Below are 20,494 nucleotides of genomic sequence, written 5' to 3'. Positions count from 1 at the left end.
GTAAATTAATCAAAATAAAAAACATAAAAGAGAATATTATACTTGAAGAACTACGTCAAAGTGCTTTTAAGATTAATAACAAAGCAATATTAAACTTAAGTCTTTAAATTGAAGCATGTTAAATACTTACAGACAGGTACATAAATCTAATATAATCCTTAATATAATACTTATTTAAATTTATTTTAAAATTATTCATTGTATATTCTCGAGATTTTGTGAATTAGAAAATAACTAGTACATGTCTATAAACCATTTAGGTAATTATATTATCTGTTCTTATATTTTAATCTTATTTATTTATCGTTTAATTATTAGGTTCTTAGTTTTTAAATCTATAATCATTATAATTTGGCTGAAGACTCGGTGTAGTTTAAAACGTTTCAATTATATTATATTGAAGCTAATATGTAATTTAATTTGTAACATCTATTTTTACTCGTTTATTGATCCTTAATTTCTCCACAGTATTTGATATACGATCGTATATGCTTCAACTAGCTCGAAGAAACTAGCTCGAGCTAGTTTCTCTTTTACTTTATAATTAACTTCCACAGTCATTTAAATATAATTCAAACAAAATTATCACTTTTACTATATACATATACACGTAATTGTCACTTTGATAGTTACTGTAATTATCTAAACATTTATTTTTTTTTTTAATATAAAAACCTACTTAATTTATGACATACTCGACGCAGTAGTGGCTCAAGAAGTAAATTTGTCATTATAAAACTTCCATTACGCGTCTCTTTTTAAACAAGTCTTCATAGAGTTGAATTCTTATAGTCTTTTTAAATACATATAAAATGTACATATATGTATGTACATATAGCTACAAATTATAACTTCACCACAGTACTTATATGCTAGCGTGACCATATAATTAACCAACACAAATTATTAGTTATTTTTAAGTAAAAAGAAAACTTTAAATGATATCATGCAAGCATTACATTATCACTCGTTATAGTATCACACACAACTGAAGATACGAGTGAAGCTAGGGCAGGATTAGAAAGTTGCGACAAAAGTTTCTAATTTTTTTTGCATCAAGGGGTAGAATTTTAAAGAATTCCGCTGTTCTTCACTGCTGGAAAAACATCGGATGACGTGACTTGGACCCAATTTTTTTTATTTTTGGAAAGTCGAACACTCAATCAATGGATTCAATGGATGGCATAACGGTTTACAAAAAAACGTTTTCACCATATTTCACTAAATATGTGCACCATATGCTTTCGAAGTTATTAAATGGATTGTACAAAAAATAACATATTTCAATAATTTAATCGAAAATTGTTTAAAATTTTGAAACTTAAATTACATATTAAAGAAATTATTGAATTAACGAATATTTAAGCAAAAATTATGTTCTATAGTTATTTCGTTAAATCAGTTTATTTTAATAAATAGAATTATCTTTTTGTCTGACAGATCTTTTCTTAATGTTTATTTATATAAGTTAATATTTTGCTTTATTGTCAAAAAAGATTCTATCAATTTTCTGTATATCTTTGAATTTATTAATTGCTGTGTATATCTATTTTTTATTAATCTATTGTATTTTTAAATTAAATAAACATATATTGTGTAAATATATGGAAACTAACTTTTTTGCAAAAAAAACAAATAATATATTATGCATTATATGTTCAATACTTACCGACAAATTTTTAATTAGAAGTCCTTTTCAAAAAATCGTACAAAATCCTAGAATATAATAATAGACCTATGACTAAAAGATACAATCCTATGTTTTATCTATTAAAGTCTAAACACATCTATTACATTTTATGTATTAATTTAAATGTCTTACATAATTTATACAATCTTGCGTAATAATTAATTTACTATTCAGTTCTTTAAATAATTACGTAAAACAATTTTAATAACTCTAATGTAATATCATTACTATTATATTTCTACATTATTCAAATGAAACATAATAACGAAATATATTTTGTACTCAAACAATTTGTATACATTAGATATAATTTGAATTCGCAATTTTTAGTAGAAATTTGCATACAACTAATTTTCTATTTGCATACAAAAGATATTTAAAGCACATATATGTAAAATATACACATCCTGTTCTACTATATATAAATAATTGTATGTTACAAAAATTGTCAAATTAAAAATATAAAAACAGCCTATAACTATATATTTGAATTAGTTTTCAAATATTTTTAATTTAAAACTATTACTACAAAATTATAAAAATTTTATATGTAATTGTATGGATACAACAGAAGTATTTACTTCGTGGAATACATTTTAAAAGATAAAAAAATTTTGACTAACTATTGTATACTCTTGTTTGATGCGGAAGGAACTTCATGCTTTTTTTCTGCAATTACTTTGGCACTAATATAACATATTTTATTATTGCACTTCGATACAGGAATAATCTTGTAATTTTATTTACAAGTAGCATATAATTTCTACCTTACGGACATATCTTAGTATCATACAAATACAATTAAAATGTGAATGGATAAATGTAGGAATGGAAAAAATTAAATAAAATGCACACATTTAAAAAAAAACATGTTTAAAAATAACGGAAACAATTTGCATTTACTGCATTTCATATTTTTCTCGAGTTCTGGACATGTCATTAAAAAGTAATAATAAAGTCGTAGTTTAAATATATTTTTTCAACATATTAATCGTTTGACTTTTAAAAAAGAAGTTTAAATTCAACTTTAAATAAATTAAAAATTTTCGTGGATTAAATAGCATTACGTTTTGACAAACACATCAGGCATTGAATAGTACGTGTATATAATGTATTATTCAAAATAATATATTTCATCGGAGAGATATTACAGATATTTAAAAAATACTATGTAATATTAAGCTTTGATATGTGACGTACTAAATAGCAGAGCGTTTAACTCTTATGCATAATTTTATTTACTTTTAATCGTAATGCATTTTAGAACCACCAAAATTTGTAAAATAAAAAGTTGTTTAAACTCGTAAAAATAATATTTTATAAGAAAACAAGCAATATAAACATAGAAAATTATTGTGCAAGATTTGTTAACATGTACAAAAAATAAAATAATTGCATAACTCATATATTGACAGTATCGAAATATTATACAAAATTAAAATAAAAATTTTGCAATATCCTGAGTGCTTTTAAATAAACTATATCATATCTCTCATAACTTTCAGGTTTTGGAAAATTATAATAATTTCACAAACATACTATATAAAATTTCAGCTTATGTAAAAAAAAATTATATTATATTTTAATGTACGTCTGTTAAAATGTATTATAAAAGGATTGCAAAAATATTTTTCTTCATTATTTTTGCGTGCATAATGGGTCGAACATAATTAATTTGATAAAAAAAACATGACGATTTATTTGTAATATTTTGTTATATGTTTTTGTCATATGTGATATAAGGATGGAGATTTTTAAACGTAATATTAAACAATTAATATTTACGCATATAATTTACAGATACAGCGCATGATAATATACAATATGAAGTGGCAAATCAAGAGAAAGATCTAACAGTTCTTTACTGCATGAAGAGCAATATTGATGGACAACATAAATGTTACAATTGTGATTTTTACATTTACTTCATGTATATCAGTAATAACTTGGTGCGTTATAGCTTTGTTATCGCCTATATAAAAATAATAATAACAGAAAAATATTTTAGCAATTAAGTCACAAAAAAATATTTAAAAACATCTTTATATAAAACAATTTCTTTTTAATAAAAAGGTGCTATCTCTCAAGCATCCCACTTTCCTTTTCCAGCACCTCAACGACATAATATATAACTTTAGTTTTCGATTACTCATTCTACGAATTTTCCAGGCTATCGATCGAAAATTAGTACAATCTAAAGTGTTATAAAATTTTTCACGAATTAGAAAACATAAAATTTCCGTTTGTGTGTTAAGAGATCGGAAATTTCTCTTCAAATTGGTACACCATAAATTTGTGGGTCGGAAAATCAAAGCAGTATTTAGAGCGGACAAAGATAATAATGTGTATTTACTTCCTTTCCCCGTTCCTCTACTGTGTCTGTGTGTGAGCGGGTGTATAGATAATTGTAATAATGTTATTATTATAGGCTGATAGGTACATACAAAACAACACACAATAAAAACAATAACATAATATTAACGTGACGCTCACAATAATAATGATAATAATATTAATAATAATATAATATAATATAATAATAATCTTAAGAATTTTTTTTAATAGTCATAATAAACATCGTCAGTGGTATATTTAATAACTAATTACAATCAACTTGCAGCAAAGCTTCGGACGGCACGGTAAACGCAACAGGATCGCTACCGTCCGGTCGAAATTTCCCATTTAGTCATTCCACTTGAAATTATTTACCTCGTTATCATTTATATTGTATTATATTATCGTCGTTACATAATTATCCGTTACAGTACCGTGGCAGAACTATACAGTTGTCCGGAACTCAGTCTCTCACGAATTCAGATTCACTCTATGCGATCCACGTCCTATCATCGCGCTGTATTTACGCTTCTTCTCGACTCAGCCGCATAAATATCTGTTGCTATCGTTCGCAGCTATCTCATACGCTTAAGAATTTTCAATTCACGGTGATATCCTGTTTTCGTTTCTCTCGCCCTCTCTTTCTCGCTCCCGGTTTATCCATCTCTCGTTCCCCTCTTGCTCTCGCTCTCGTTCTTTCTCGCTCTCTCTTTCTCTCTCTCTCGTTCTCTCTTCCTATCGATTCTTCCAGTGCAAAGCGCATTTACTTTTTATTTTGTACCACAAAACGTACATTCGTATCCACTGCCGTGTGACACATTCGTACACCACAAATGCTCAAATAAAACAAATGCTCTTGCTCACAAAAAATATACATATATATATATATATATATATATGTAGGCGAATATGCCTACACGTACACATATATATATACATACACGCCCGTCCGAACACTCACATACATACACATACACAAAATACATGTATATAATATATTGTAGCCATTCACACGGACTCAGCAAGTCCTTTGTAATTTAGATAATGTTGCACCTTAGAATAGAGATCCAGTGGGATAGTTTCCTTTTTCATTTAACACCTGATTAGATTACCTACTTACTCGCTGATGTTCTGTTCAAAATTGTATTCCGGCCGCGCTTAGGACTTCGTTCATACGAGATCGATTTTCTTTTACTACGTTCGCTTCTCGTCGTGAAAGACATGAGCACACGGGTCTTAAACAAAAGATGTAGAACGACCGGAAGACGTCCGTCAGATGACATATCCATTGGATATATTTACAGAGATCAATACTTGTGACATTCACTGAACGCAAAAAAAAAATATATGCATACATATTAATAATTATCAATGATCATGTATGTATAATTATTGATAACTATTAATCAACAAATACTTTCGTCTTAGATATTTTTAAGTTTCTAGTCAAAAGCACAGAATATAATCAATAAGAATATCGATTCAATTATATTTAGTTAATTTTAATATTAAAATAATTTTTAATAGATATTAAAACTTAACGAATGTCGATTTAAGATATCGATCGATATCACGTCCAGTTTTTGTCGACTTGGGATACCCAATGGCAATGAAATATCGTTATAAAATACGAAAATTTTGGAAAAATTTTCGGCGCCGGTTTTTTAGCAACGTAAGCCAAAAAGCCCTTATCACGTGTTATCAATTATTATCATATAAATAACACAATTACGCTATCTTGTTAGCAAGTGGTAAAGTTTAGAGCGTTAAGTACCACAACCTTTTGTTCCTTTCACGGCAAGAATTTCGCCCGCGCGCGGAGATGAAAATACTGAGTGTACGATCTTGACCCTGCATATAATTTTTATGAAGATCCCAAACTCAGCCTAGAGAACGATCGACCACTAATCTGGCTACTAGGTATATTTTTAACATAAAACGCTTTTCCTCAATATTAATACAAGAATTATAGGTACTAATTTTTGCGATCCTTGGTAGGCGATTAGTACGACATTGTGAACGTAACTGCCTAACTTTTCGGATACGCTCGTGTTCTACACTGACTTCAAAATTTACCACACATTTTACTTTGTCACGACAGGCAAATAATTGAACAGCAAAAGAAGAAGGTATTTATATCTCACAAACTACCTTTGACTTTCCTTTCTGTGAGTCGAGAATCGTTTTCATTATAAGTAATATATATATATTTCGATAAATGTGGACTACGCTGCAAGTTTTTTTTAGATCTGTAATTGACATTTAAATTCAAATATTACCGAAAACAGATATTTGCCGCGAGTCTACATGTCAATAAAGCTATTATTTCGAATTAACGTTTTAAGAAAAACAGACTTAAGAGCGTTGAATGCCGAGTAATAATAAATTCTTGGCTAACACTAACTTTTTAGCATTATCTAGTTGTACGTAGGTAATCGACAAGATTTGCAGGTCTTTAACGCGATCGTATATAACACATACCGAAGTGAAAAGTTAATTTAAAGAGCGATACACATGCACTTACGCGAGATCAGTGAGTCCACTTACCCCTAAAAGCGACCCATCCGCTTTACAACTTGCGATTCTCGACGGACCGTCCAGCCCTAACTGCAAAATCAATGGTGTTTGATTGAATTAGCCCCGGGTGTAGCTGCAACGATACGTTTCCAATCTCCAAATGTGCGAGACCCGGGCCCAACAATAGACAGGGATGTTGAGACGGAGTAAACATACGACGCGACTGGAAGAGGGAAGAGGAGGCTCTGGGGCGGTGGGAGGAGTAGGGGTACATTAAGTGACATTAATTACCTCTTTACTTTATGTATATATATCTATATATATAACTGGAGAAAATACTACCGAATTACGAATTGGACAGATTGCTTGGTGTCGTCTGATGACGCGTATTATTCGTAGAATACCGGCACCCCCGACACCGACACTCGAAAAGAGTCTTCGGACCGCTTGAAATAGTGGCCCCAAACGCGCCCTTTCTATACAATAGCGAAGTCTTCGCTTGATTGAATAATAATAATAATATAATTAATAATTAATAATATAATTAATAATTAATAATAATAAACTACGCGCGAGCTTTTATCTTTCCTTAGCAGAGGCAGTCTTTGAACGGCTGCTCGACAGAGTCCATGAGTTTTCATCGAATTCCCGTGGACGTGGATATTGATCGACGATTTAGCGGGATCACCTCAGTTTTATTCAGAGGCGTCTCGACGGGTTTTTCTCTGGGGCGTTCGGTGCGTTCAGGCGGCCAAGCCGTGAGGCGTTTGATGTAGGAGAGCGGGGTACTGTTGAGCCACGTGCGCCAGCTGATGATGATGGCTGCCGGAGTGTGCGTGCGTATGCGTGTGTGGATGGACTACGGCCGTGGCGGGCGTCAGGGTGCCCGACGACGACGACGACACGTGAATCGGCGGCAGCGGCGTCTGGGACTGCGGTGCGTGGAGGCTATGGCTGTGACCTGCTACCAGGCTGCTATGGCTGCCCCCGTGGCTGCCACCGCTGCTGGACGAGGTATGGCTGTGATGATGATGCCCGAAAACTACCCCAGAGAAGGCCACGGGTCACTGATGATGCTTCGTGGAGCCGTTCGCGTGATGCGCCTGCGCGACCACGTGGTGACTCGAGGGTGGTGCGTGCGCGGTGCTCGGATGGTGATGACTACCGGTCGCCGCGTGATGATTCGCATTGTTGGCGCTGCTGCTATTATTGTTGTTATTATTTTGCTGCTGGGTCTGCCGCTGGCTGTTCTTCTTGTTCTTCATCCGACGGTTTTGAAACCAGATCTTGACTTGGCGCTCGGTTAAATTCAGGTTACGCGCGAGCTCCCATCGCTTCTGCTTCGATACGTAAGCGTTGAAGAGGAACTCCTTCTCCAGCTCGAGAGTTTGAAACTTGGAGTAAGGCTTGCGTTTCTTCCGCACCGTCACCTGGCCCGTCCATTCCAGGGGGTTGGAGCTGCCGCACCCGACGCCCATTCCGGCTACGCCAACCCCGACACCCACACCCGCAAGCGAACCTGCGGGAAACAAGGAGGATGGGGAGGAACCCCACATCACTTAACACAATTAGTTTGCCGGTGATAAAACAACCTAGCTGCTAGCTAGTAATATTCAGTAAGGAAAGTCTATCTTAAAAACGACGATGCCAGTGCAGAAGATAGGTTTCAATATCACCTTCTGCTTTCGATTTTACAAAATGTATTATATATTTATTTTCAATTAAATTAGATTACATATGTATCAGAGTCTAATCAATAATCAAATCAATAGAAATAAATAAATAAAATAAAGCAAATATTATAGACAAGTTTATTATACTGTCTATAGACTAGTTCCTAGTTTAGTCGCTGGCACATTCGAGCGGATTTTGAATGAAGAAAGTGACTGTATCTATTCCTTTTTCCTACAGTCACCGCCATTCGCTACTACGAAGTGACTGGCAGAAATGAGCGCAAATACATCGGTTCGTTAGTTGGTGCATCGGCGCGTAACCGATACCGTTACTCTTTCTTTTTTAATAAACGTTCCGTAATCGTTCATTATAAATAATTCCACCATCTAGACCATATAATAAATTAATAAATGCAGATTGTGTTTACTTATATTGCGCGATTTTATCATCTCGCGTATATAAACAGTATTAATCCAGAGAAAATTGCTGATATGACAAACGTACTCTACCGCAATTTTAGAAAAATTATAAGCTTTAAAAAAGGGAAGAGAACCAGACATCTAGTATTAATTCCATTAAATTAAAATGTTCAGATCGCCACTAATCGCATGGTTGCAGAAACGTAGCTATTTTTTTTAATTCTTATAATAAATTTTCGAATAATATACTCTGCAAGATTTGTTACTATTTTTACGTAATAAAGTCGTCAACAAATATCAAACAAATTAGGATTCTATACAGGAAATTATATCTGTATTGGGCGCATCAGCGACTAAATCCGCGCCTGATACAACTCTCCGAATGTCAAAGCGTGCACTCCAGCTGCATGTGCGTGCGCAACATTATTCGAACATATACGCGCGTATATATGTACACGTGTACAACATGCGCACGAGGGTTGCCGTGGTCGTTCCTGGTACAGTGGTATGATATAATTGGACCGGTTCTACTAACCGCACGAAAAACATGAAGCCGGAGTTAGCGCGGAACCGTTTGTCAGACTCGTTCTCTAGAGCGTCTCGACTGGTCGGTGGTTTTTAACTGGGCACACTATGCTCCGTTGCAAACCCAGAATGTGGAGCGACGCGAATGCATTTGTTAAAGCGGAATATACGATGGGATGATGGTGCAAGGTACACACGGCAAAGCCGCCAGTGGAATGAAGCGATTACGAAAGCTCGCGACTCATCCGTCTATCTTTAACCCAGCCATGGACTGAATAAACGTCTTCTTGGTGTACGCAAATGCAACAAAATTTTCGGCGGGTTGTTCGGCCGATATTTTATATTTTTCACATATATATAGAAAAATGGAGAGAGGGTTGTTCCTCGGATCTATTATGTTTTGCAACGCATAAAGATATCAAATTGTTTCTCATTTATCATTGCGATCTGATATAATTAATTAATAATTAATTTAATAACAAGAAGAATCTTGGTCCATAAAATTTTTTAGGGATCAGGTTATCAAAGGGATCGGGTCATCTGTCTTTAGCTTATCTGGACAAATAGTGCTACCGGATACAACGATGTTTGATCCGTCGGAACATATGCGTGCGATGGACGCCATTCGCACAACATTATAATATCTTAGGCGTCACGCAGATATTTTTATGTATCCTAGTTGACAGTTCTCTAGATTTATTACTATTAAAGCTATAATTTCTCTCTTAGCTTAAGCCGTAAAACAAAACGAAACATAAACGCAAGTCACTTAACATGCAAATTATTAAAATACTTTGATATCTTATTAAATATCTTCGTCGATAAAATATACGTTTGCACAAACGAACGAAAAATTTTGCTCCTCGAGTTTTACGCCAGTTCAATTATCAAATTTTCCTCTATTCCGTCCTCGAGTCTCTCCCTATTTCCCTTTCTCTTTTGATATGCTCTCTTGTTGCCTCGACGCGATTGCTTAAGCGATAAGAATTTATTGACAAAAAGGTCAATACTCTCACTAAAATGTAAATATTATTTCATAAAGGTCAGGATTCTCACAAATATTGATACAAGACGAATGGTGATAGAGAGCACGGAATGATTTACGAAATTAATGGCATGTTGCTAAATTATCTAATTTTTTATAAATTTCGGAACAAATATTGAATAAAAAAAGTATAAACGTATTGAAAGTTCACGTTTCAAAATAATTCATGGCTATCAATCAAATTTTTATAATGTTTTTGATATTAGAATTTTAATCCACTTAATTTGCATATTAAGATAAGCGGTATATAGTGGTACACATTTTAATTGTCAACAATATTGTTTTTCAAATTGATCTTGCATCTAGTCAAATAAGCCAAAATATTAATAAAATATTAATAAAAAGCTTTTTTTAATATTCATTGTAATGCATAAAATATTAACAAATTAGAAAATATCACTTACACCTAGAATTAAAAAAAAAAACAATGTACATTTTAAAAGATATTAAAAATTAAAACGATAGTAAGTCGCACTTGGCTATAAAAAGAATAATAAAAAGGACGATATAATATTGGAAGATTGAAAGATATTTGGTGGTAGTTCAGAAATTGCAGCAAGTCTCCCGAACTGATAGAAATAGTCGAAGGGTTCATAACTGGGGTTGTCGCGTGTAACGGGAGTGTAATATCGATTGGAAGCATTCGACATTTTTCATATCTATCATATTTCCATTATTAACTTATGCGCGTGTGCGTGTGTGACATAAGAGACTTGACATAAAGATAATAAATTAAATATAAGTCAAGGAACTCGATAAATATTTCATTCAATATTTCGAAATGCTTCACTAATTATATAATTTATTCAGTTACCTTCAATTTACCATATTTATGAGATTAGGACTATCAAATAATTGCCACATTCCTACGTGTTTTTTCAGCGACATAATTTTATTTCACAGATGCCAGAAGAATTAAGAGGTAATGAGGCAAATAAATAAACAAGCAAATGTAAAAATATATATAGTATATTCTCTCAAGTAGGAAGTAAATAAATCTCAAACGGCCCATCTGAATTTTACTATTCATACAAAATACTTTTCACGGTGAAACCGACAGAATTTGATAAAGCCATACTTTATGTAAAATTTATTCTGGCCCATGATATAAGTGCGCATAATGATGACCGGTGGGCCTCAAAGACTTAATTAAGCGCGGTAATGAATGCGGACCGATAAATGTCTCGGCGAGCCCCGCGTTCTCCCGATGACGGAGATATCTCACGGGAGAGATCGACTCGTGACCGGGGGGGGGGGGGACACCTGGCCGGCATTGTTGATTCCTCGGAGATTACCCGGACTAATATGGGATGGCTTGGCGCGATACGGTGCAAGAGAGCGGCGCGCTCTCTGAGCCTCTGGTGCCGAGCGGACGAGCGGAACGAGCAGAGATAATGGAGCCGCCATCTATTGGGCTACGGTTAAACTATACGCGGGTGCGCGCCCGTGTATTTTCGCTATTTCGTTATGTACGGCACGCTTGCGCGCACACGCACACTCCTCCTCCCTTCGTGCGCATACGATTAAGCTCCGCGGTTGATCACGCGAATGTTATCTCAGTTATCGGAGCGCCGTCGATGGCGCTCGCACGAGCAACAAACTAATGATAAACCGCAAGCGTCGTGTTGCCGCATGCGGCAGGCGATTTTCAGAAGGACGCGGCGCGGCGCGGCGGACGTACGCGCGCCACGACGATCGATGAGATACACACACGCCTTCTCTCCTCGCGCACCTAATATGAAATTCAAATATTTCTACACGGCAAATTAACGTCAATGTCGAGATATAATTATGTTGAATATAATTTACAATCCGCGGTACATCGATCGTATCGTAATAGGAGACATATAAATTAAATGCTATTTGCTATTTCTTCAAAAGAGTATATTATTATTGCCGGTGATATATGTCATCGTGATACCCCGAACAGATGCTAAAAAAAAATAGGAAGATTAACGACTCATTTTACAAAGCATATATATTTAATGCCTGTTAAAAAGTATCTTTTATTCTCGTAAACGTCTCCGCGACGTTTCCGTTCCGTTGACGAGTATTTTCCCGCGAAGGGAACACATTGCCGAGCAGCACAGGGCGCATCTAGAATACTAATCCTCCTTTGAAGGAACGTTAGTTGGATGTGGAAAAAAATTATCGTTCGGGAGTAAAATAATGGGGTGATATAGTCGCGCGCGCGCGCGACAAAACGAGCGCGCGAAACAGCCGTTAGAGCCGGAAAGACTGAACGCCTGCACGGGTCATGGAACGGATCAGCTGATCGGAGGCGCGCGCCAGAGTTTACGAGTTACGGCCGCCAATAAACCCGCCGCCGTTCGTTGTTGCTCATGCGACGTTTCATGGGTTGCAGGGTCTCCCGGAGAAAAGGACAGAGGAAGGGAGGAAGGACAAAAGAGAACGATGTGAATGAACGATGACTGCGGGGGGGTCTTTACTTGTCGAATAAGTTCGTCAGGGATCGTCGAGGAATATCCGGGACGCCCGTTTTAGGAAGTCACGTGCGATTAGCGTTAAATTACTGGCGATCTTTTTGTCGCGGCGTACATGCCTACGTACATCGTTCCACGCGACGTCTTCGTTCGGTCCCTAAGCTGAGGAATTAATTGCAAATTTTCATTTTACATGTTCATTAATTTCAACGGACCTTCTTCCGGACCTCACGACACGTTCGAGGTACATTATGGTCGATTTATGGCATCTGTGAAAACAGAAAACTACCTGAGGTTTACGGACTCCTCAGGTTGTAGGAGAGTGCATATAATAGTTTTATCACGTTGCAAACAGCAGAAGAATGATTCTAATAAATCAATTTCTCTCTCGCATTCTCTGATCATTCAAAACAACACAAATAAAAATGTTAAAAATAAAAAATATCGTTAGTAACATTAAACGTTACGAGATGTTACATGTTTTTTTCTTACGCGTAAGTTTAAAGAGGATACAGGTTGTCGAGATGAGTTGTTAGAGCAACAAAAGGAGAAAAGAGAAAAATCGGCACGTCGGAGTAGATGCTTACCTGGAGGTGGGTAGGGACTGGAAGTAACAGGTTCGGGCGCTCCGTAGTTTCTCAGGCCGCCGTATCCATCGTGAGGAAAGGCACCTTCCGCGGCGACCATAGCGGCAGCGACCCTGCCGCGGTCATCCGCCGCGGATGGCGCCAGATACGGTACCCCCGCCTGCGAGTGAGGATGATGATGCCCGGCCGTGTCGACCGGATGGTGATGCCTCGCCGTCGTGTACGGGGCGTAATTGCACCAGCTCTGGGAGAAGCTCTGATGGCAGGAGGACACGGCCGGGTCGGCGGCACCGGTGGCCCCGGTGGTCGAGCCACCGGTGCTCGACGTCGTGGTCGCCGCGCCGGCCGAGTTGTAAGACTTGTAATCGGAGGTAGAGCCGGCGGTGCTGGCCGATCCAGCGGTGACGGCCGCGGGCGACCAGAAGAGCCCGGTCTTCCGGTTGTCCCTGGAGGAGCCGGAGGTCGAGGTAGGATCGGCCGCCAGGTTGTAGTACGTCGGGGGATTGTTACCCCCGTATGCCTGATGATGGTTCAACGATTCGCCCGCCGTGGACGAGTAGTGGGAGTCCTGGGGATGATGCGGGCTGTAACTCCAGCCGCCTTGGGACCCCGCCGAGTGAGAGTGCCGTATCACGCCCGCCCCGCCTGGCGCGCCCGACGACTCCACGCAGGCTACCTCTCCGTAAGCGGTACCACCGCCTCCCGGGGTCGCGGTTAATCTCTTGGCGGGTATGTGCAACGGCCCGGCCGCGCTGTTGCTCGCTACCGAGGAAGCGCTCGGCGAGGTTGAACTGGCGCTCGCCGTGGGCGCCGAGGGCGCTGTCGTTGCCGATGACACCGGTGCACCAGGTGAAGTCGGGGTGGTCGCTTGCTGATGAGAGCCCGGCGTCGAGGTTGTCTGCTGTTGAGTCGATACGAGGGTCGAGGCGGTCGGTGGAACTGGCGGCGGGCTGTCCTCGTAGAAGGCACCGTTCATCATGGCCCACCAGGTCACCCCGGTGGAATTCCCCGCTCCGGTTGCTGTCCCCATCGGCGTGACGGAGCCAGGGTGGCCCACGCCGGAGCCACATAGCGGCGCGGCGTGAACATTATCGTACAGCGTCGCCGTTGAGCAAGCCACGTGATCGGCGATGGTGCAGATGGTGACGGTTTATTGCCGGTGTTGCAACGCGATATTTGTGCCGATGTCCGCGAGGCTCGATCGGCGATGGCGTTCCGTGACCGCCGTATGAGTTCAGGAATAATCGCGGATCCGCGCGCGTGGAATAGTATAGCAGTTCGGTCGATCGGAGTTCACGCGAAATATGAAAATCGTCGCATGGTCATCGTGACAACAACGTGGCCGATAAGCGTAGCGGGGATGTATAGATTAGCGGTTTCCTCAGTGTTCGCGGAGCGCCGATCGCGAGCGGGTCCAGCAGGATGAGGAGACGCGACACGTCCAAGGATTTTCACCGAGGCCCGCGAAACGGAGCGCTCATCGTGATCGGAGCCGGTCCGCGTTGGTCCGTGAATTCACGGAGTAAATAAAGAAAGCGCGTGCGGAGAAGGTAACGGAGGCGCGCGAGGAGCGAGCGGTGGAGGAGGCGGGTGGGGATAAGGAAAATCGTGCGGGTATGCGCGTCGTCCGACGAGGGGTTGGTGGCGGGAGAGAGGGTGTGCAGCGCCGCGGCAGACAGGTGGAGGGGTGTAGATAAACGTGGGACAGGGAAGCGAAGAGGCAGGATAGACGGGGGGCGCGATAAAGTGCGTGGCAAATCCGCGGACGAGAGAGAGGCCCACGCGCGGCGACGACGACGACGTTGACGGCGTTGACGGCGTTGGCGGCGTTGACGACGACGGACGTAGGACGATGGACGTGACAGCGGCGAGAGCGGGCCACGTGCGAACGTCGTCGATGCGGAAGTCGATTGGCAATTCGTGCAAATGTTATGCGGTCGTCCGATCGACGGTCGTCCGATCCAACGATGCGGAATGAGGGTTGAAACAGAAACAAAATGACACAACGCGATTTAGCGATGATGATGATACATCGTTCGGACCGCGGGAACTCGGAGCGGCGATTGCGCTCGATCGTCGCGCATTAAGGAAACGTTAAAATCAGCGCCGCAATCTGTGATGCGAGCACCAGCTATGACACTTGGCAATCGTCAATCTCTCGGGCGGGCTATAACTCACTGCGCGACTGACTGCGCTAGGATCATCCCGTGGCCTATGATCATACACGAGCCACACGTCGCCCCGTCTCTGACATCGCCGAGTACTGTCATCCCCATCGCGATGGGGCTCCGAGCGCGATTCATCAAACGTTCCAACGTCGCGCGACCTTATCCAATCACGAAACTCACTAACGGCGAAAATTCGTGCATTAGAGTCCGGAGAGTACGTGGCGAAAGTCTTGTCTGAGAAGAGGGAGAAGGGTCCCCGAGATCGGAGCGGAATCCCTTTATCTCTCTCGTGTTTTTTGTTCCTCAGGTCAATCGGGTCAGGTAGAACCACCCCCCCTCGGTATTAAGAGCAATGCCGCCGAAGGACTCTCTCGGCAGGTAGCAGAACGCCTCTTCGGTCCCGAGAATCGTGCGCCGAATACACACACGCACGATGCCCACACACATATGGAATAACCCCCTTTCTTCTTGCTGGCCTCGCTGAGCCGAACTGAGCGTCAACTGAGCGCTCTGCCCGCGGCTTGGAGTCGAACGGAGCCGAAAGTGACGCGAGCGCGATCTCTCGGATCGTTTGGCAAGCGAAGCCCGGACGGACTCGTCTCCCACCCTCCTCTCGTGCCCGCCGCTTCTCTTTCGCTCTCTCGCTCTCTCTCTCACGCGCACGTTTCTCGGCATTCTCCCCCCAACCCCCAACCCCCTACCACGCGCGCTCTAATCTGCTTTTCTTCCTCTTCTCTTCGTCGCAGGCCAGCGAGCGCGACATACCGGCTATCTTACCGAGAGGCTGCTCTTCTTGGCTCTCGACGAGTATTGAGAAACATCGAATCTCAATACCACCGCTTTTTCTCGAGAACGTCAGTCGGCTCGCGGCAAAAAAAAAATATGAGACGGTTATGAACTAAGGACGACGATAGTAATTACTTCCAGTTACTTAATAGGAAACTGTACTTGCTGAATACCGTTACTGATATAGTGTCTTCTATTAATAAATCTTGTACTACTGAATTGAGAGACTGCAATTCTTTTCCTTTTTATTGATACTAAAGTATATGATTATTATGACAATAAAGCGTATTTTTGTCATAATTACAATTAGCGAAACTTGAGTCTATGTTAAAATGATCAGATTTTTAAATAAAATTTTTTATAAAATTTAAACTAAATTTTTTGGATCCGATATTGTAAGAATAATCTTCTTATTCATGTTTGATACAAGTAGCAAAGAATTAAAGATATTATTATGTAATGAATCTTATCTTTGGATGTAATACACTCTAATGAGTCGATTCTTTTTACTAGTGTTAGAAATATTTTGTCCTAATAATAGCAATGAATAATATATAGCCGACCTTGTCTTGCTGGTATCTTTATTGCTATAATTTAGTCACGGTTATAGTTATATTTAACAGTTTCATTTTACGGTTATCATTATATTAGTGCTCGCAGGTATAGTTACAATTATCAGAGACCGGTTTGTCAATTTCAGATAGCTAAGCTCCTTCATAAGAAACCTTTGTGCGATGTTTATATTACACACATGTTTATATTACTATCCTAATTGAAAGATTCTTCTTTCCTCGATTCTAAACGGGCCTATTTGCTTTGCCTTTCAATTTCTTTATTCATTGTTAGAACTATAAAATTTCAATTACGATTACTCAAAGAACGAACTATCGATCCTCATTAAGAATGCATCCAAATTTCTCGCGCCTTCCTTCCCACGAAACGTCACGTGGTTGGCGAAATGCCCTCGTGGATCACGCCTGGCGGCAGTCGGAGTCATCTTTGATAGTGTATAACGTATATACACGTACACGCAACGCGAGCAATACGTCATGGCAGTATTGCAGTCTAAATCTCGGTACTTTTATGGGCAGTAAAGTAAAACGGTCTGACAACAACTCCGGTAGCACACACGCTTTCCATCTGTCTGTCCATCAGTGTCGTGTGCCATCAGACTGTGTTACTCACGAGAGAATCGTGTTAATGATCACGTATTAGTAATCAGAAATGTAAGAACGTCTTTAATTTTTCGTAGAATTCCGCGACGAGATTTCAAATTAAGGAAAAATTTTAATGGTTTCAGATTGGATAGATTCAAGTCTTACCAATTTTTATTATTAAGTTATAAGTCAAATTATATAATTTTTAATAAATATTTAAATAAATAACTTAAAAATTTATTGAGTAAAATAAATCTTGCTATTACTTTAAATATAAAGCTATTTTAATGTCAATAAAATAAACCGAGTGTTTCACGTTTAAATCTATATTTAAATTTATAAAATAAAAGTTTAAAATGATCTTTTCTTCAAGTAAAAAAAAAAGATTCTTTTAGTACTATAAACAATCATAATATTTAAATGTATATATATTTTTAAATATTCCTCGAAAATTTCCCTAGTGAATATTAAGATTTTCGTGACGTCCAGTATACCTAATTACATAATGAATGGGGCTCTAATATGACGAAAACGGGGTCGATTGGGCTGTCAGCGGCGAACCAGACAGACAATAGGACGATTTCGAGTCGCGATCATGTCGGTACACGTGTACTAAGTAGGAAACACAACTCGCGCTTGAATACGAGTGTAATAAATCGCGAGGGAGGCGCGAGCCACCCGACGTTTGTTGTACAGGCGACGCGATCATGAATGGACTTTATAGCAGCCCGCCCATTTATAGGTGGTATGCGCGCGGTTTAGTAGCTATGGGCTTAGTGCGACGCGGTTGTATACAATCTTCTGTTTACTGCAAGTACGTACCTAGGAAATGGATAGGTTTACGGCCAGATTTTCATTCGGGCTTTCGAAGCTGATCATTCACTAAATTAATACGAATTAACCTGCAGACACTGACGCGAAAAAAAAACTTATTGTCTTACGATACATATATTTCTATAAATTTGATTTCTTCGGCGTGTACGCTTGTTGCTATTGTATCGACTGATTGCCAAGTATCATCAGTAGTGTTCTCGATTTTATATATATCCAAATTTAATATTTTATATATAGTATATATTATAGTATTAGATACTAAAAAAATGTTGTGTATATATGTATAAAATTTTTTGCAGCAATTGCAATGTTGATGTCTTTGATAAACATTTTTATATTTTTGCACACTTTAATATAAGTATTAAATTAATATTATAAAATAATTTAATAATTGTGAAGATAAATGTGCATTGGCGTATTTTTTACTTAATTATATAAACAAATTAACATTGTGGAAAATAAAGAAATAAATACAATTAGAATGTTATATAACTCACCTTGTATACCGGGCAGTGTTCCGGGGAACACGCGGGAAAGCCTGCAATATTATATGATTTAATAATCACGATTACAATTACATGCTTTACTTGCAAAATTTGTAGCTTCTTGTAGATAAAAAAAATATATATAACAAAAGCTTCGTGTATAAAAATATCGCGGCTTTATTACATAATGTATTTTTCACCAAATTATGAATAATTCAATTCTCTGCTATATCTTTAAGTATATATTGGCGAACGTGAATAATAGAAAGCTAAAACAATTTGGAAAAGTCACGAACCTGCTGCTCAGCTCGAACGGGTGAAACGTCTTCTCCACGGCGCCGTACACTTTGAGGCCTTTTATTTACAAGTCCGAGAGGAAAAACGTCAGCCTATAAAGAAAAAACCGGAAGCACAAATTAAATGGTCTGTTGATAACTGCCCTTTATATAACGGGTCATGTCACCATGAGTTTTATATTTCTTTTAGTGGCTTCTATCACGGCAGGTATAAAGTTCTCTACCTTGTACAACCATTAATGCGACGCCGTTCCATAACGAAACCTTACTTCGCTCTACCTTCTACACTCGGAAACTTAGCTTTACCGAACCACTTAAAAACGTTCATTACCCACCTTATAGTGAAATAAATGATATTCGACTAGGAAACAACTTGATATTCCAGAAACATTTCTTCATTATGCAAAACTCAATAGTTAATTAAAAAATTAATTTATTTCACGTGTACAATAATGTTTGCATCTTAACTAAGATATTTAAGCAGGTAAATATTACGAACGTTAACAAATTGAAATCTCCATGAAAGAAAAAACGGACGTTGCAGTTAAATTATAGTTGCAATCTCTTCGAGATAGAAAATTTAATTCGTATGTATGAATTTCGATTTACCATAACGAGCTTGAATACTAGAGCTGTCGAAAATAGAAAAGTAGAAATGCTTTCTAGAGGAATCCAAAATCAAATCTCTAAAAGACAATTTATATCGAAGCCTGGAATGAAAGCTTGAATGGGAAGAAGCGGATATCTAATACGAGAGAGACAGATATTGTTTCAATTCAATAAATTTAAGACTACTAGACCACACTGCAGGGCGGCAGTTGGTCCAAAGGGTTAAAGTGAGAGGAAGACAAGAGCTTCTATAATTTGATTTTTCTCATTAGGCGAACTCTGTGACTAAGCGTTATTGTTACTCGCCATTTGCATCGATTTAATAAAGATTCCTGTTTTTAAATTAATATTGGCGGATTAATCTTCATTTTTGATCAATATACTTAAATTAAATTTACTATTTTGACTTTACATTTAATATAAAAATATTATCAATTAAATTCATATCAACTCAATTTTTTGAGATTTGCATTTATCTTTTTGTGTTAATGTAAAATGATATTTCGCATTCAATCTATTTATTAATTTATTTTTAAAATTCTTATGATATCAAAGTTATCAACTACATGTATTAATTATTAAATTTTCGACAAAACTGTGTTTAAAAATATATTTATATACAAACACAGACATCCACCGTAATAATAAAGACTGTTTAACCTCCCTCTAAATGTCACAAACGAGCAAAAAGTTTCGTTTTCCCGGTCAAGGGAGAAATAATGTCGGCGAAATGTGGGCAGGACGTGCTACGTGGACGGGGATATTACTTTTAAGGTTGAACAATAAAGGGACGGCGGAAGGTCGAAAAACGCGTTTGGCAAACTCGGCTTGTGCAAACCGAAGGAGATTGGTCGAGGGTGCACAACAATCGGAGAGAGAGACACGAGAAAGCTCTCGGTTCCCTGCCATTCCTTTCGTCACCAA

The 20,494-nt window shown here is 38.4% G+C and overlaps 2 protein-coding genes across 4 annotated transcripts in view; both read right to left on the bottom strand.

Moving 5' to 3' along the window:
- Positions 1–2,365: 2,365 nt before the first annotated feature.
- Positions 2,366–18,996, bottom strand: LOC139811652 (uncharacterized). 3 transcript variants are annotated; one of them, XM_071775977.1, is made up of 4 exons: positions 18,962–18,996; positions 18,678–18,718; positions 13,236–14,255; positions 2,366–8,099 (listed from the first exon to the last, which is right to left on the bottom strand). In XM_071775977.1, the coding sequence occupies exons 3-4, from the start codon at positions 14,212–14,214 to the stop codon at positions 7,606–7,608; spliced, it is 1,473 nt and encodes a 490-aa protein (XP_071632078.1). In that variant the 5' UTR covers positions 14,215–14,255; positions 18,678–18,718; positions 18,962–18,996; the 3' UTR covers positions 2,366–7,605. The 3 variants fall into 3 exon arrangements, with proteins under 3 accessions (XP_071632078.1, XP_071632076.1, XP_071632077.1); XM_071775975.1 differs by lacking the exons at positions 18,678–18,718; positions 18,962–18,996 and having other exon boundaries at positions 13,236–15,883; XM_071775976.1 differs by lacking the exons at positions 18,678–18,718; positions 18,962–18,996 and having other exon boundaries at positions 2,366–8,060; positions 13,236–15,883.
- LOC139812137 (uncharacterized) overlaps positions 18,842–20,494 on the bottom strand; it is an 80,490-nt gene continuing 78,837 nt past the window's right edge. The window contains exon 8 of the mRNA XM_071776758.1: positions 18,842–19,054. Within this exon, the coding sequence (XP_071632859.1) occupies positions 18,935–19,054 (120 nt within the window). The 3' untranslated portion in view covers positions 18,842–18,934. The remainder of the gene's footprint in view (positions 19,055–20,494) is intronic.

Source organism: Temnothorax longispinosus, chromosome 4, assembly GCF_030848805.1.
Source record: "Temnothorax longispinosus isolate EJ_2023e chromosome 4, Tlon_JGU_v1, whole genome shotgun sequence".
Taxonomy (NCBI): Eukaryota; Metazoa; Arthropoda; class Insecta; order Hymenoptera; family Formicidae; genus Temnothorax; species Temnothorax longispinosus.
This window is presented reverse-complemented; position numbering and strand designations above follow the sequence as displayed.

What these genes read in the sequence shown, in the direction of transcription:
- LOC139811652 (XM_071775975.1), bottom strand. Translation starts at nt 14,265, where the DNA reads ATGGGGACAGCAACCGGAGCGGGGAATTCCACCGGGGTGACCTGGTGG. An exon ending in CAGTCCCTACCCACCTCCAG is followed by an intron (nt 8,100 to 13,235) that starts GTAAGCATCTAC and finishes AATTGTGTTAAG; the next exon opens with TGATGTGGGGTTCCTCCCCA.